The sequence below is a fragment of the Quercus lobata genome, chromosome 3 (assembly GCF_001633185.2).
Source record: "Quercus lobata isolate SW786 chromosome 3, ValleyOak3.0 Primary Assembly, whole genome shotgun sequence".
NCBI classification, from domain to species: domain Eukaryota; kingdom Viridiplantae; phylum Streptophyta; class Magnoliopsida; order Fagales; family Fagaceae; genus Quercus; species Quercus lobata.
Window position 1 is genome coordinate 37,974,718 of NC_044906.1, and position 15,854 is coordinate 37,990,571.

At 34.6% G+C, this 15,854-nt stretch overlaps 1 protein-coding gene across 2 annotated transcripts; it reads right to left on the reverse strand.

Annotated features, from left to right (window-relative positions):
* Positions 1-1,480: 1,480 nt before the first annotated feature.
* LOC115981640 (vacuolar fusion protein CCZ1 homolog B-like) lies at positions 1,481-15,429 on the reverse strand. Of its 2 annotated transcripts, XM_031103922.1 has the most exons (11): positions 15,124-15,429; positions 14,149-14,353; positions 13,527-13,620; positions 12,630-12,810; positions 12,492-12,530; positions 12,275-12,384; positions 10,542-10,637; positions 9,899-10,360; positions 7,495-7,650; positions 3,030-3,259; positions 1,481-2,035 (listed from the first exon to the last, which is right to left on the reverse strand). In XM_031103922.1, exons 2-11 carry the CDS (start codon positions 14,328-14,330, stop codon positions 2,005-2,007), a joined length of 1,581 nt encoding a protein of 526 aa, XP_030959782.1. In that variant the 5' UTR covers positions 14,331-14,353; positions 15,124-15,429; the 3' UTR covers positions 1,481-2,004. The 2 variants fall into 2 exon arrangements, with proteins under 2 accessions (XP_030959782.1, XP_030959783.1); XM_031103923.1 differs by lacking the exon at positions 12,492-12,530 and having other exon boundaries at positions 15,124-15,402.
* Positions 15,430-15,854: the final 425 nt, after the last annotated feature.

A 15,854-nucleotide genomic window follows, 5' to 3' on the forward strand; every position in this document is an offset into this window, starting at 1 on the left:
TTAAAAAGTTGGAATGTTTCATTACTAATATTAATAGAGGGAGAGGGGGGGGGGGGGGGGAGAGTGTTATTTTTTCCAAATCTCAAGAGAAGGGATTGTTTTTTTTTCTTTTAAGTTTCGGGATGAGTGTCATTTTTTCAAACATTAAGAGAGGGGAGTATAATTTGCCTAAAAATTAAAAGGATTTATCTATAATAACCTCTTTTTCTGAATTCTAATATATAGCCATATAATGTGGTACACTCTCCCATCCTTCAATTATATATAAAATTCTGTGACTCCTAATATAAAAAGAAGATATATCTCACAAATACCCCATTTTGCTCACAAACACGCCTACCCATGTGTCCCAGTCATTTTTGGTTTTTTAAGTGTCAAAATGTCCAAGACATGGCCCATTTATAGGTTTGCATTCTAAGCATCATTTTTTATTTATTTATTAAAACATCATATACTGGTCATGATACAGCTCTTTTATCTTTTATTTATTGTTTTGAATTTTGGTTTGTATTCTAAACATCATTTAATGACCATTGATGGTGTCATAAATAATCTCAAGTCCATAACTCGTCCACATGTCTCGTCCAACGAAAGAAGCTACAATAGGCAATGAAAATTGCGAGCGTACTGGCGAACCTCGTCCATACATGGACGAGCAATACCTTGTGAGATCTATTTATCATTTATGAACGTCAAGCCTTCCAAGATGATCTCGTTCATCTTCCACTAAAGATGGACGAGATCATCCTGGAGGTGTCGTCCATCCTGATTATGGATGGACGAATTCATCGGCCCGTCCGACCTAGGTAACTTCCACAGCGGTTATGGAAGTTACTCCCAATTCGCCGGACTCCTCGACATTGGGAACGGTTCGTAAACAGATAAACCGTTCCACACACACACACTATATAAGGCTTCTTCGATGAAAGGTAAAGGCATTCAGACACTTTTACTTTTTGGGAGAACATTTCTTCGTTACAGAGAGTTCAAAGTAACTGACTTGATCATCGGAGGATTTTTGGCCGGTCCCCCACCGGTCCCCTCTGATTCTGTGTCCTTTGTGTTATAGGAAATAGCCTAAAGATCAACGTTCGAGTCCTATCAACCCACTGATAAAGAGAGAATCATCAACCATGAATTCATTTTATTATCTATCATTACTTTTTTTTTTTTTGAGAATCTATCTATCATTACTTTTAGATTGATGCATGCTTATCAAAAAATAAATAATGCTAAACAATTCTTCTCAAAAAAAAAAAAAAAAATGCTTAACAATATTTTTAAAATATACATAAATATTTCATCGCTGTTCGTTTTCTAATTTTTCAATAATTGCATTATTGGCATATCATTCGATAGCAGTGCTTCCTTTATATATATATATTCTCTCCCCCCTCTTTTTTTTTTTTTTTTTTTGGCTGAATAAAAGACTATTGAAAAACAGAGGCTACAAAAGAGCCTGGGACGCTTCCGCCAAGAGTAAATCAACAAAACAGGAGGGCTAAAACCCATATTAAAACTACCATATACAGGAAACAACATTGTTGGGTTAAAAGATATTCCTACCCCCCACCCCTTCTTCCAACGGAAGCCTTTAGAATAATTAATAGAAGAGTAGCTCTCCAGATCATAAAACTTTCTCTAATCTCTAGTATGACACCAGGACACAACCTTACAGTAGACAAAACTTGCAAATACAGTGACCAGTTTTGCAGAGTATTGCAGCTCCTAAAAGGAACAAAAACAAATAGATCAACATGTTTACATGAACAAATATGCTTATTCATGTAACTGATACACACACACACATATATATATATATATGTATGTACATATATTTTTTTTTCATTTCTTTCTTATAAAATTTCTTTGTTACAAAATTACAGTGGAAGGCCACCAATATGTGTCAGGAAGAAAGAGGATGGCAGTTAGAGACTGCTAACCATGTTCGTGCATCCCTTATTTATAATAAGAACGTGAATATCAGAAACCAACGAATTTTCCCTAATCCAAAGAAAAGGCTCCATTGCAATACCTGCACAACTCAAAAACAAACAGATGATTATTATGATTACTGTTGATCTAAGATCACATGGAATGATAAATAATAACTGTCAAATTTGATAATTAAGATTAAGTGCTGTTAGAATTGATATGCAATCCAGCAACCAGGATTAATCATTGATTGTTAGAGAAAGATAATTTTCTAAGACAAAAAGGTCTCAAACCTAGAATACTCAACAATTATGGAAACTATTTCATCAAAAACAAAAAACAATTATGGAACTAGCCTCTTCGCGCACAATGGAGTGTGATCAGAGACCTCTTTTTAATTTTTTTAAATTAAAATTTATCATTTTTTTTCTTTTAGGGTTCCTAAGAAATTGGGTTATTTCAGATTATTTTATTGGTTAGTTTTGGCAATTGAGTTTCCATTTGAATTTTTTTTTTTTTTTTTTCCAAAAAAAGATAAAAATAATAGAAAAGGTTATGAATTGGTGGTCTTTTTTTTGGGTAAGAACTCTTAACATGTAGGTAAGAAACATTTAAATTCAAATGAAGAAAAATAACATAAATGAGAGTGGTGAAGTTGTGTGAACGAGGGTTCTGCTTCCAATTTTGTCTTTTAATCATTTTTTTAAATCTTTTTTTGTTCTAAATTTGTATTTTTTATAAAATCAATTTGAGCTAAAAAGTAGGGGCATATTTGGAAATAATGAAAAGTGAACACCAAGAGTCCTATTCCAATTATATCCATATATTTCAGTCAAAAAATTATATACATATATAGAAAGATTGTCATTTGGGATTTTTCTGAAAAGAAAATCTCTCTTTTCTGGAAAAAAAAATTATGCAACACAATAATTTGAGTTTTGTGAGATACTTTTTGTCAACCGAAACAGGTGGAAAGAAACTTATCTTGAATTTAAATCAGGCCATGATATTCATGCCTTTTTTATTACTTATATTTTTCCTAGTTACCTTGAAAATAATTAACACCAAGGGAAGCATATAATAAAATGGGCTACCTGTTGCTGAACTTCTCAACAGCATCAGAGGCATAAAGAACTGTTTCGTTGGCTTTCTCTAGAACCATATAAAGCTCCTTCCCTTTTGTAATACGAGCAATAACCCAAGCATTGTTTTTAGCTCTAATGCAAACTTCCAAATCTTTCTCTTGACCTGCATTATCATGTTCCATTCTACCTTTTTCCAAATCAACTTCTTCTCTAACCTTACTTAAGGCAAGCAAAGATTCCTGCAACAGTACAACACTTGAATAAACAGCCTAGTTAAGGTTTAAAATCATCTCACAAGAAATCAGCTGACCAGCAATAGGGTTTAAGCAGACAAGTCAGCATTCTCCATCTGAAATTATGTCATCAAGTTCCACGCTAATGCCCTAACATTAGACCACATGCAAAGCTAAAGGTTTGACTAATACGTGAGACCTAGAGTTTTAACTAATGTATAATTGTCAATGAATAATTTTAGATGCAATTATGGATGGGCACTAAATGATAAGATTAGTCCCATCACTAAGTAACCCTGTCTAAGCTCATACATCAACCACAAGTTTTAGTCCCTAGGCAGCAGCAGTAAGTCTCACCAACATGGCCCTGGAGGCCTCAATTCAGATTCCATTTTCGCTCTAAAACTCACTAACATTTGACATTAACCTAGTATCACTTTTATTATTACTCCCAAACATCTTGCAATCACATGACATCACAATAATAACAACCAGTTCCACCAGTATCATCAGTCCCCAGACAGCATGATTACTTCAGCATGACACTGCAGGCAAGTATATACAACATTGGCCTTCAGGGTTCAGGCTAACTCATGGATATCTAGCAATTATATATTATCATAATCAACGTTAGTGCCATCATCATCATCATCATCATCATAAATAAATATATAATAATATTAAGTAATAAGCTTTATTGATATCAAAAAAGGGACACCCTAGTACACAGGGAGTGTTTAGGGGTCAACAAATCAAGTACAAAAATTACAATAATCAAGAAAATCAAGAAAAAGAAGAGAATGATTGGTTTCGCAAAGCAGACAACCAATCCAATAAAGTTCTAAAGAAAAATAACTTGATGTTTGGTATGGATCTCTCATTATCTTCAAAACACCTACTATTTCTTTCCCTCCAAAGACACCACATTAAACAATGGAGAATAATTATCCATATATGACCATTTCAATGACAACCGAACTGGCCTTGCTAGCAAGCTAGGAGCCCCACAACTGACTTTGGCATAACCCAACTTACTCCAAATAAACCCAAAATCATAGATTACAAATCCATAGCAACCATAGACCACATATCATCATCATCCTATTTATACTATATTGACAATGTTAATGATGGTGACGTTAAAAAAGAAAAGAAAAAAGATAGAAAGTAATTGACACCCAAGGAATTATCGAGAAAATCAATAAGCTAAATTTATTCTCGAGCATCATTTTTATTCATTCGACTCAGTTAAAGAAGCAAATAGCTCAACTAAAGGTTGTCTCTAACAATGTTTCTTCCAAACATGGGTAATAAAGACACAGGAGAAAAGTTCCAAAACAAACGAAAATGCTTCTCATTGGCTCAAATCTCAAAGCAAGAGATATTATTATCCTAAGGAAAGACCCAAAACATACCAAACAGAGGAAGAGATTTCACAACAATTACCATTCTGTAGGTTGCCATTACTTTTGACCTAAAAAGATATAATAAGAAGAAAAAAAATCCAATTATCTGTAGGCTACCATCACCTTTTGATCTAAAAATATATAATAAAAAATATCCAATCAATTATCTAAAAATCCAATTGTCTGTAGGCTAAATCGCCTTCTGAATTTAAAATATATAATGAGAAAATGATTTGTATGGAAGAAAAGTTTTGAAAGAGGAAAATTTCAGCCCAGGCTAGGGTACAAAGGCCCTATCACATGTGCATCCACTAAATTCCTTTAGTTTTATTAAAAAAGGAAGACAGCAAACCAGCAGCTACTAAGGCTGCGTTTGTTTCGCCTGAAAACACTTTCAGGAAATCATTTTACACCCTTGTGTATGTTTGGTAGCTACGGAAAATACGGTCAACGGAAAATCAAATACGCTTTGACCGGAAAATAACCACTTTTGAAGCGTAAAATCATTTACGCTTTGATTTTACCTTCAAAGCGTTTCTGGAAAACACACCCGAAGAGAGAGAGTGAGAGCATACACCCGAAGATAGAGAGAGAGCTAGAAGGGAAAGTGAAGAAGACAACCGATCTCGTCGCCGGTATCAAACCCACCCACTGATCTCGTCGCCAGTATCAGACCCACCCACCGATCTCGTCACTGTCGCCTCCTTCAGACCCATTGACCGATCTCGTCACTGTCGCCTCCTTCAGACCCATTGACCGATCTCGCCGTCGTTGCCTCCTTCAAACCCACCCACCGATCTCACCGCCATCAGACCCATGTCACTGATCTTGCCTCCGCCGCCTCTAGATCGAACCCACCGTGACCCTCGTCGACGAGCGACCTGCCACCTCTATATCGAACCCAGTCGCCTCTCTCTCTTCCTTCTTCTCTCAATTTGACCGGATTTGATGAATTTTTTTGGTTTGGTTTGATATTATATATTTGTTTGGAAAATGAGAAAATGTGAGAATCAACTAGAAAATGTGTTTTCTATAGTATTTTCAAGAACACAACCAAACACTAAAAAATATTTATCAAAGTATTTTTTAAAATGCCACCAAACACCTGAAAATATTCTCTTTTTCTGAAAATACTTTCACCTGAAAATATTTTACACTTGGAAAACATTTTACATTGAACCAAACGCAGCCTAAATGAGGATTCTGGAAAAACCGAGATGTTAAACAAGAGTCAAGAAAATGTAAAGGACAGCACTCTCAACTCTTTGGGTAGTTCTTCAGGAGACATAAAAGGTGGGATTACCACCTCTAGACAACCACTGAGTGGATGCCTTTGGATTTATGTTTTGTGCATGACATAGTGGGATGGCCACAAGAAGTAGAACATGTATAATTCAAGAAAGATAAAAGGCACCTGAGTGCTATAGAAAACCTTGAATCCATGAGGCAAAGAAACGAGAAGAAAACTCTTTCTACTGAATAATTTGATGGGCAATAGGCTATAACACTCACTTATATAGGAAAACATTAGAGAAGCCCTAGGTTGGCTAGGAAACCTTAATTCTATCAGGCACGAAATAGGCTAAAAAGTAGAGACAAAATTGCTAAAAAAAGACAAAATAGAGAAAATTACAGAAAGCAATACTATTGACTCTAAGAAACGTCCCGAAATGGGGCCCCCGTTGGGACCTTAATTTGACTCTTAAACAAAAGGAAAAATTACCATAAATAGAAAATTTATTAATATGGAAGCTTAAATGAAGGAATCTAGCCGAAAAGTGGTGTAGGTTAGGATCATAAGGCTGTGAATTTTTTAATCCCTATGTCAATTCTCTTCAGGCCGCCAAATTTCATGTAAATCAGCTACCAACTCCTAGTATTTCTACTAGTGACTTTTCACCTCCCAAACTTCTTGTGTTGCAACTTATGATAATCCCTCTGCTCAAGGAAAGCTTGGGCTGTCCGTTTAGCATCAGTGCATCTAGATTGTTTCACTGGGGTTGAACAATGAACCAACTCTTGCTACAGAGTTGCAAAAGCTATAACCAGTCCAAAGCAGAGATTAATCATTTTAAAGAAGTATAGCACCTCAAAAAGATCAATCACTTATAGATCAGAAGTCCTCAACATGTTACCAAGCTCATGTAACAGTAGTTTCACCACAATAATTCATTTTGTTAATCTTTGCTCTGGGTATCTACAGCTACAAAAGGAGAATATATTGCAAATCAATGTCATAACGGTCAAGGTATTATGCAGTCTCCATTCGAATTCACAATTGTAGTTTATTTATCCTTTTAACCATAAAAAAATGGAGCTGGACATGCACCTCAAATTTTGATAAGCGTGACTCACTCTGAGACATTAAACATAAGCATCACAATATTCTACTTGAGTCATACCTAGAATCCTTTACCCATAGATACAAACCTTATAAAATGTGAAATGATATAATCCAGGAAGGAAGTGAGAAAGTGTGAGGACCTCAACATTCTCCAAATGATCCTAGAATAATTATAAATAAACCTTTAAAATGATAACACTATTGCTTCAATCAATCTCCTCACATTAATCCCATAATAAAAATCTTGAATGGACGAAACTGTAAAGTAGAAACAAATTATCATCCAATGAGACTGAACTCTAATCAGATAAGGATAATGGGATTTTTCCTCCCTTAAATCATGTAAAGTTGTTGACATAACATCCTAAAAGCACAAGAAGTAAAAATTAAATTATAAATATGGAAAATAAACATGACTGTAATTTTTATGCTAAAGAAGAGGACCAAGTAAGCATGCTGTCAACAAGCTAAACTATGCTAGGATGCTTTACCTTGGTTAGGGTTGTAACCTTTCCTGGTGGAGAAGCTCTGGATACATCTCTGTCACCATCTACTAGTAAATAGCGATACCCACTGACATGATAAGCATTCTCACCAGCCCATCCTTTCGAAAGTTTTTCTTCAATTTTCAACATCTTAAGTGATGCCTGACAGATTCGGCAAGAAAGAACATAAGATTAGCCACAGACAAGCTTCCAGTCTCTCAATGCAATATGTTGGTTAACCAATTTTTCAAAACCTTAAGCTCATATGAAAGGGGCCCAACAGTGTATTAAGGCCTCCAGGACACTAACACTCCCACGCCCCCCCCCCCCCCCCCCCCAAAAAAAAAAAAAAACTCTGTACAATGGTAGTTTACTTTCTCAAGGACAAACAATAGAAAGCTGAAAATATATGAGCATAAAGCAGAAAATTATCAATATCTTATAACCAAAAAATATGATCAACATCCAGCAAAAGAGCTCCAGAAATGAGCATCTAACATCAAACTAAAGTGAAAGGTAACTTACTCCAAGTCCAACTGAAGGATTAGTATAGAACTTTTCATTTACCTCACTGCATGTATTGACCTTATTACTTGTTACTCCTTGGGAAATGCACTTTTTTTTTAAAGTACCATATGCAACCTCATACATTAGTCTTCTTTTCCATTAGGAAATGAAAACTTGATGCTTTGAATTTTTAAAATGCACACTCATTTTGGGACATGCCAGAAAAAAGAAAGAGAGAAAGAATGAAAAAAAAAAAAAAAGAGGACAATCGTTTTGGGACAGGTGGAGTAATAGTTCTATCCACCAAGGGAATTTTGGCTTTACATCATTCTCTATTCACAGAATAGTTTAAGGCTTGAAGAGGTATAACTTATTAATTTAAGAGCATTTTCCATTTCTTTCCCCACTGCTGTTCTTTTCTGTCTTGTATTCACTTATTCCCTCGATTATGTTTATGTGCAAAGCTTTGCCAATCCCTCAATTATGGTTTACATAGATGAAACCTAAAACCATGTAAATTGTAATGCAAAAAAACATGACCTAAATTTGTTAGTAAAGAATTGGAGTCCGCCATGATCAGAACTTTCTCAGCAAGTGACAACATTTAAATTCTGAGTCAAGAGTTAACAGAAAGTCTTTCTTATGGTGGGAGCAGAATGTTAGATGCTTTGAGGATTGTGAACAATCTATCCTCGACATAAAGTCTTCCTTCTGTACTCTCCTTGATTGGAGTTTAGTTTTGCCATCTTGTTCTTGTTTGTCCCTCCTTGATCTTATTGATCATTGTAATCTAGGTTCTTGATTTTTGCCATTGTAGTACATTTCCAGTGTACTTGGTTGGCTTTTTATTCTTAATTAAATTTCTTCCGTTACTTATCAAAAAAAGAAATGCTCATTCTAGAAATGTCAATTCTCAATGTAGTGCATTTACATTAAACTGCTGAGTAATTCAGGATCATTCTTTCTTTGAACCTACTTTGTGAATGCTTAACAACATCATTCTCTATGTATTCAAGATGTCATATGAGCAAGCAAAACTGATGGGATGATTAGATGTATGGTATGTTTACTAATTACTCATATGTACATGTGTATATATGGATGTATGTAAGTGTGTGCATTCGAGTGTATGTGTATTATTCATATAGGCACTTTAGTCATTTTATAAAAACTCTCACATTTCCCACACGGTGGGTATCTCATGTTAGCATCATTCATGTGGTAATCATATTCCCCTGAAACATTGGAATGTGACATTCTTGGAATGTGTTATGTAATTAAAGAACCAAAGAAGAAAATCCAATCAATTCCTGGAGAATGATGGGAATCTTGTCAGGATTCTGCAGACCAAATGGCTCCTCAATGTGTTTTTCATAAGAGATACAAAACAGAAGGAAACTAGTGTTGCTTTCAGTCGTTTATACTTACAATATTTGCTTATTTATAGGGATCTGTAAAAATTAACAACTTTATATTGAATCAACCTAGAATAGCCCCAATATGACAGGAAAAAGGATGATGAATGTAATTGTTTGTCCCTTCAGACAATGCCCATGAAAACAAAAGCAGACCCAGTGAGACAAAGTGCTAGGGAGGAGGTTGAAAACTCTAAAGGGACACTAGAAAGATCCTAAAGAAACAAACTATACATATTTCAATAAAATAATTATATTCATTGGAACAACAATGTGGCACACTTAAGAAAGTATCACTACACACACACGTGCGCGCATATATATATATATATATATATTATTAATAAGAAAGTATCACTTTATTATCAGAGGACAACAACTCCAATAAGTTAGGGTGGCAATTAAGGCACCAAATTGTTTAGGACAAGAATAAACAGAGGGATTCAGTAGAGGAAAAAAAATTCAGTAAAAACAGGTAGGAAACTAACATTTTCAAGAATTTGCTGCTTCACCACCGAAACACCTTGCTCCCCATTAAGAATGGAGGCAACAGGAACAAGAAGGATTAAGGTAAGGCTCCTATACTGATAAGCGCAGACATACACTCTCTCCTCTGTCTGCTGAAGCCAAATGGTTGGGGTGGCCAAAGTTGAACCGCTAGCTTCTGCACCCCATATGTCAGTGACAAGAAAACCATCTTTGCCTTTGGACCACCTGTCTGGCTGTAAGGGCCTTGCAATGTGATGGCTATTAACTCCACCAGGTGGAGAGGTATCCCGAGAACGAAAATTTTGTTCTGAAACAGAAGCAGACTGGGCCAAGATGGAGCCAGTGGCAACATTAGATGCTGTACTTCCTTTGCGTAAATAGGACCAGGAACTAACTCCAGAGGATAGAGCACGCGGTGTCAACCTCAGAACAGCATATGTAAATAAGTTTATGGTATCAACCTGACAAAAAATTTCATAAAGAAGGTTAGAGCAGAAATTCGCCAGTGTTCATTATCAGAAGTCTGTTAACAGGAATGTTGTACGGTTACTAAGCATCTTGTCAACTTTTTGGATTGAATTAAATAGTACATAATATTAATAAAAAAGCATCAAAGATCAAATAGGATTCAAATATCCATACAGGAGAAAGAGTAGTAGACACTAGCAGGTCCTGAAATAAAATCAGCGAGTAGAATTGTGTGTTCCCAGCAAAAGACTCTAGCATCCTGACAAGCGACTGCAAAACAAGATGTACTCATTAGAAATAGGTGAATATAAAAATTCATGAAACTCAATTCATAAGAATATTCACTATAAATCAGTCTCGATGAAATTAAAGAAAATGAATTAACAATTGTTTAGACCCACCTTTCAGAAATATATATATATATATATATATATAATGGTTGTAGTTTATAGCTAGGTTAAACCTAAATTCTTAAAGCTACACAAAGATGGAGAAACCTAAAAATTTACTCGGGTATTATGGCCCAAAAATTAACATATATTTGAATTCCCATCTAGAAAAAACTACACAATCTTGCACGAGATCAACCACAGATAATTCCCATTTTCCCTTAATCCATATGTGGTACTTCAATACACTCCTTTTTCTTTTTCTTTTTTAAGAAAATGATGGCTTTTATAGATACAAATTATATTTAAGCAAGAGAATGAGATTTAAAACCGTCTAAGTAGTAGCACTATGGTTCTTGAAAGGCGTTCTGATTTAATAATACATGAGTTTAATCAGTTGAAAACAGAATTTTTTTGACAGAATTTCTGCGTTTGAGAATGGTTTTGAGAAGTATGATTTTTTGGTGGAAAATCAGGAAACCAGTCAAAAACATAATTTTTGACAGAATTTCTGCAGTTAAAAAATGATCTTGAAAAAATGATAATTTCAATAACAATCAGACAAATTACTTATGACCTGAAGGAACATGGAATATATAAAAAGACCATTAACACCAGGATTTTTCAATTACTATATAAAAAGATCACAAAACCCATTACTGCAAATGGAATGGTCCTTGATCCAACAGAACGAAAATTGTTCCACCACGCTTATAAATCTGACTTAAAAAGAGTCCAAACAACTAGTAACCAAGCATACCAGAAAACAAATCTTCATAAAAAAAAGACAAAAAAAGAAAGTCTAGGCAAAGTCCCACACTTACAGCTTCAAACAAAAATACTATAGGTTAATCATGAAGATATTTACGGTACATCTGGGTTGGGAATATAGATGAGCATTACAGGGAATATAAGAAAATAAAATGGAATAACTATTCCTATCATTTTTTTGGTAATAACACATGAATAGAACTTTGAATTTGTATTTCATGGTTTGGTACAACATAATAAGATGGTGGAATGGAATCATACACCAATTAAATTTCTTAAAATGCCTGTATAAAATTATTTTTCACTCTTTGTGAGTCTCATTTAACATCTTATTATGTATAAATTGAACAATTGTAGAATTAATATCTATTAATTACAAATGGAATATTTTATTTTAATTATATTAAAAAAATAAAATAGTCTTGCACTATTACGGACACCAGAAAGAGAGAGGAGTGCAGCAAAGCTTTTAGGGAGTGGTTACCAACAATGGTTTTTTGGGGTTTTGTCTGTTTCAGCTAATATGCGGGTTAAAAAGTAGCAATTGTGGAATTTTTGGTAAGGAATAATTATTCTTCCGTTTCAATCCTAGGAATAATTATTCCCAGTAATAAAACATAACCCAACAACTGAGTGGCAAATTTGAAGGAATAGCTATTCTATCCTTGAATCTATTCTTGTGTATCAAAGATGCCCTTAGGAATTTCAGTTGCACATGACTAATGAACATAGTTCTTAAAGACAAACCTGAACTTCAATTGCAGCCTCCCGACTTACAGTCAGCATCTGCACAGTTCCACGCTCCTTTAAACAGTCACGGAATGATGGTAGCTGGAGTTTCTTTCCAAGAAGAAAATCTGCCTCAAAAGAGAAAAGTTACAAGGTATGAGATATCGCAACTTCAGCATTACGTGGGTAGCACAAATCCAATGGAGAGCATTTGATACAGCAACTTCAGCATTACCCCAGCAGCAGTTATCCAATAGAGACCGCTTTTGACATGCTGGCAATTAGTGACTTACAATGAAATATTTTGAACCATAGACTAAAGAAATGTAGATATAGGTTAATTTAATAGGCTTATGATTGCATGATAATTTACCACTTAGATAATCCATGATGAAAGGGTATAAATGAGATCGAATTAATCCTCCAGCAGGTTCTTTCTCAATCAATGTTCTAATGGATCCATGAAACATTAGAAACAGAGAGTGAACTTCTTTAAGAACCTTTCGTAATGCATCAATCCGCCATATAGCTTCTGACTCATTCTTCTCCACTACCTTCAATAAAACAGAGCATAACTTAGAACTACTCTTAAGAAACTTCACTAAGCTTATGAGCAGGCATTCAAACATATTTCTGAAAAAATTAAAATAAGATGATACAGACTGAGCTCCATATGTTCTTCACAAAAACTAAAAGTCTTTCTTGTGAATTATTCCCTCAAAGACACAAGCATAGAGGCAAATCTTTCATGTTACAGAGTCACATACACAAGCAATGTATGGAGGAAAGATGGCACATACATTCTGACAATGAAAACCTCCAAAGGAAAAATAACAGTTGAATAAGCAACTTCTCAAGCCCTCTTTTACATAACTAGCAAACAGCTCCTGGTATGCCGTATGACAACATCTTATACTAGATATATAGTTTAAAGGCGTAGATTTAAGTGAAAAATATTAATCAACTAAAGGGGAATAAAAGGGCTAAGGTTTTAAATTAATTTTGTAATGAGGGAGACAAGTCTACAATTTTAGATGCAGATTGTTAAAATAAAATGACGCAGAGCAACACCATAACAGATCTGCATAGAATATGACATATTAACTTCTAAGCATTTTTTTGATAGGTAAATTAAGATGCATATTACCATCAAAGTATGATAATAGTAACTACTTTATCAACCTATTCAGTACACACACACAGATATATGTATATATCTTTTTTCTTTTTTCTTTTTTATAAAAAGCCACAAAAAAAGGAGATAGCTTACCATAACCATCCAGATATCTGGTTCTGCCTCATAAAAAACATGAGAGTGCCTCTCTGCTTCTATGACCTCACAGGCAGCCTCAGGAGAGAAAATTCTGCATTAAAAAAGAGACGTTGTACCTTTAAATTAACATCAAGAATAATAATAATAATAAAAGAAACATATTGAAAGTGTTAGGGGTCAAATCAATTTACTTTAGCTTGTAATAGGATTTGAAGGCAAATATACTCGAGTAGGATCATGCCTTTTGCAGAAACAAGTCTCTTACAATTATAATGATTAGAAGACAGTTGTATCATAAAATTGTAATTGCTTCTTTGTAGATAAACTCAAGTAGGTGCAGTAAACTGCTAGGGTATTATGAAAATGGAAGTAAAAAAAAAAAAAAAAAAATCTCTAAAACAAGCTTCTCTCATCAAAAAGAAAACAAAGGAAAAAAAATGACGTACGCACACGTGCGCGCACGCACAAGATTCTACCGGTTTCTCCATTTATTTTCATTATCTCTATATTGATTGAATTCTGATTTCTCTGCTTACTTCCCCCTTGAATTATCATCATTATCACAGAGACAAAGCAGAAAAGTATAGGTTTAGCTTTATAAACCAGAGGGAGTACTAACCTTGTAAACGTGATAAGTCCTTCGCTCAGCCCTATTACAGAAAGCTGTGCTGAAAAGGGCAAATCAGCAGGAAAGAAAAACAAAATCTTGTCGAGCTCCTGCCCCTCTTGTTGTCCCCTTCTCAAATCAAATATGCAAAATTTTATGCCTTCAGCGGCAGTAGTAGCAGCTGACATCCCCATTCTTTTGTCCACAGTTCATAAACCTTGACAGGGAAAGGGAAGAAAAGAAGAAAATGAATGAGATACAACACAATGAACAGATAATAAAGGATTTATCAAACAATTAAATCAAACCAATAAGTCTAGAGGCAAAAAAAGTTCACAAATGCCGAGTTGACAAGTTGTTATTCCTTATTGTTAGGTAAAAAAAGTGATGTCAATGATGCGCGCCCAGACGAGAACCAGTAAAAAATTGAAACCTCAATTGCTGTGAAAAAATTGTTATGTCTGTAGCATTTCTCTAACAAGATGAAAAATCATGACCAAGATAATTCACCCATATTGGTTATAGTAACTTTCTCAAATTACATCAAACCCAAATCAAATCATATCACATACTTACCATAAAATAAAAGTTGGGTCCTAAAAGCCGTGGTTGTACCAGGTCCCAAATTACACTTTAGATTAAACTCTATATTACCAAAAATATGATCTCCCCAAACACACACCTGCCTGGGGGGGTGCCTATTTATTAGTAGTAATTTCAAAATTTTAACGCAAAATGATTGATCTAAGCTAAAACTCACAGAGGCATTTTCACAAACAGTTGGAGCAAACTCCAAGTGGCTTCTCCACAATTATTACAAGCATATTTGAAAGACTCTATTAAGAACATCCCAATAATTTAGAGTAGGAATTCCCAAATGTACCAGTATAGTTAATTAACCATCATCAGTAAATAAAAAGGAAATGAGAGTTGAAGATGAAAAACGAAAGTAAGTGTTGGAATTTAAAGCGGGTTTCTTGAACATACCACAATTTTGAGCCCTCACTGTGTCAGCTGTGGGTTTGAGATTTTGTGGATCTCGAAGGAGGGCAGCCAATTCGGATTCCTAAATTCCAATTGCAAAAAGCTAAATTGTGCAAAGAATGACTGAAATTTCGGCGGGAGTAAATGTAAATTGATGGAAGTAACGCCTATTTGCAAAGGTATAGAGAACTATTTAGTCGTTGCGTTTGCATTGGAGGGGAATCCGAGGTGAGAGAAGTTTCTGAGACTTTGAATAGCAGGTACTACGTCGGTAGATCAGATGGTGGACCCACTTCAGATCAGACGGGTCATCTATTTCCTTTCTTTTCTTTTTTTTTTTCTTTTTTTAATAAATTTTATTACATTGACTATATTTTTACAACACTTTCATAATAAATTATAAATGACAGATTGTTCATTTATTTTCTTTGGTCATTTACTCTCCAATGCTAAACATTCTATGGATGCATTTGGTTTTATTTCTTTTTCCGTACTCGTAGGCTAGGCAACTAGTTCATCATCTAGCCAAACATGTTAGTATTTATTAGGCATAAATAAAGGATATTCCTTCATAACTGCATCATATATTTTTGGGTGATTTTGGCTAATTTTTCTTTGAATCAAATTCTTAGGTTTATTTCTCCCAAAAAAAAGTAGTAAGTTGTCATTAGTAAATAAAAAAAATAATTTCAATAGCAAATTTAAATGGGAACCGATAACAATTTATTACTATG

Bases quoted from the DNA above. Each gene is read 5' to 3' on its own strand.
- LOC115981640 (XM_031103922.1), bottom strand. From the start codon at position 14,330: ATGGGGATGTCAGCTGCTACTACTGCCGCTGAAGGCATAAAATTTTGC. The intron at 12,811-13,526 runs GTAAGCTATCTC...GTTTTATTGAAG, and splicing joins CAGATATCTGGATGGTTATG to GTAGTGGAGAAGAATGAGTC. The intron at 12,531-12,629 runs GTAAATTATCAT...ACTAATTGCCAG, and splicing joins CATCATGGATTATCTAAGTG to CATGTCAAAAGCGGTCTCTA.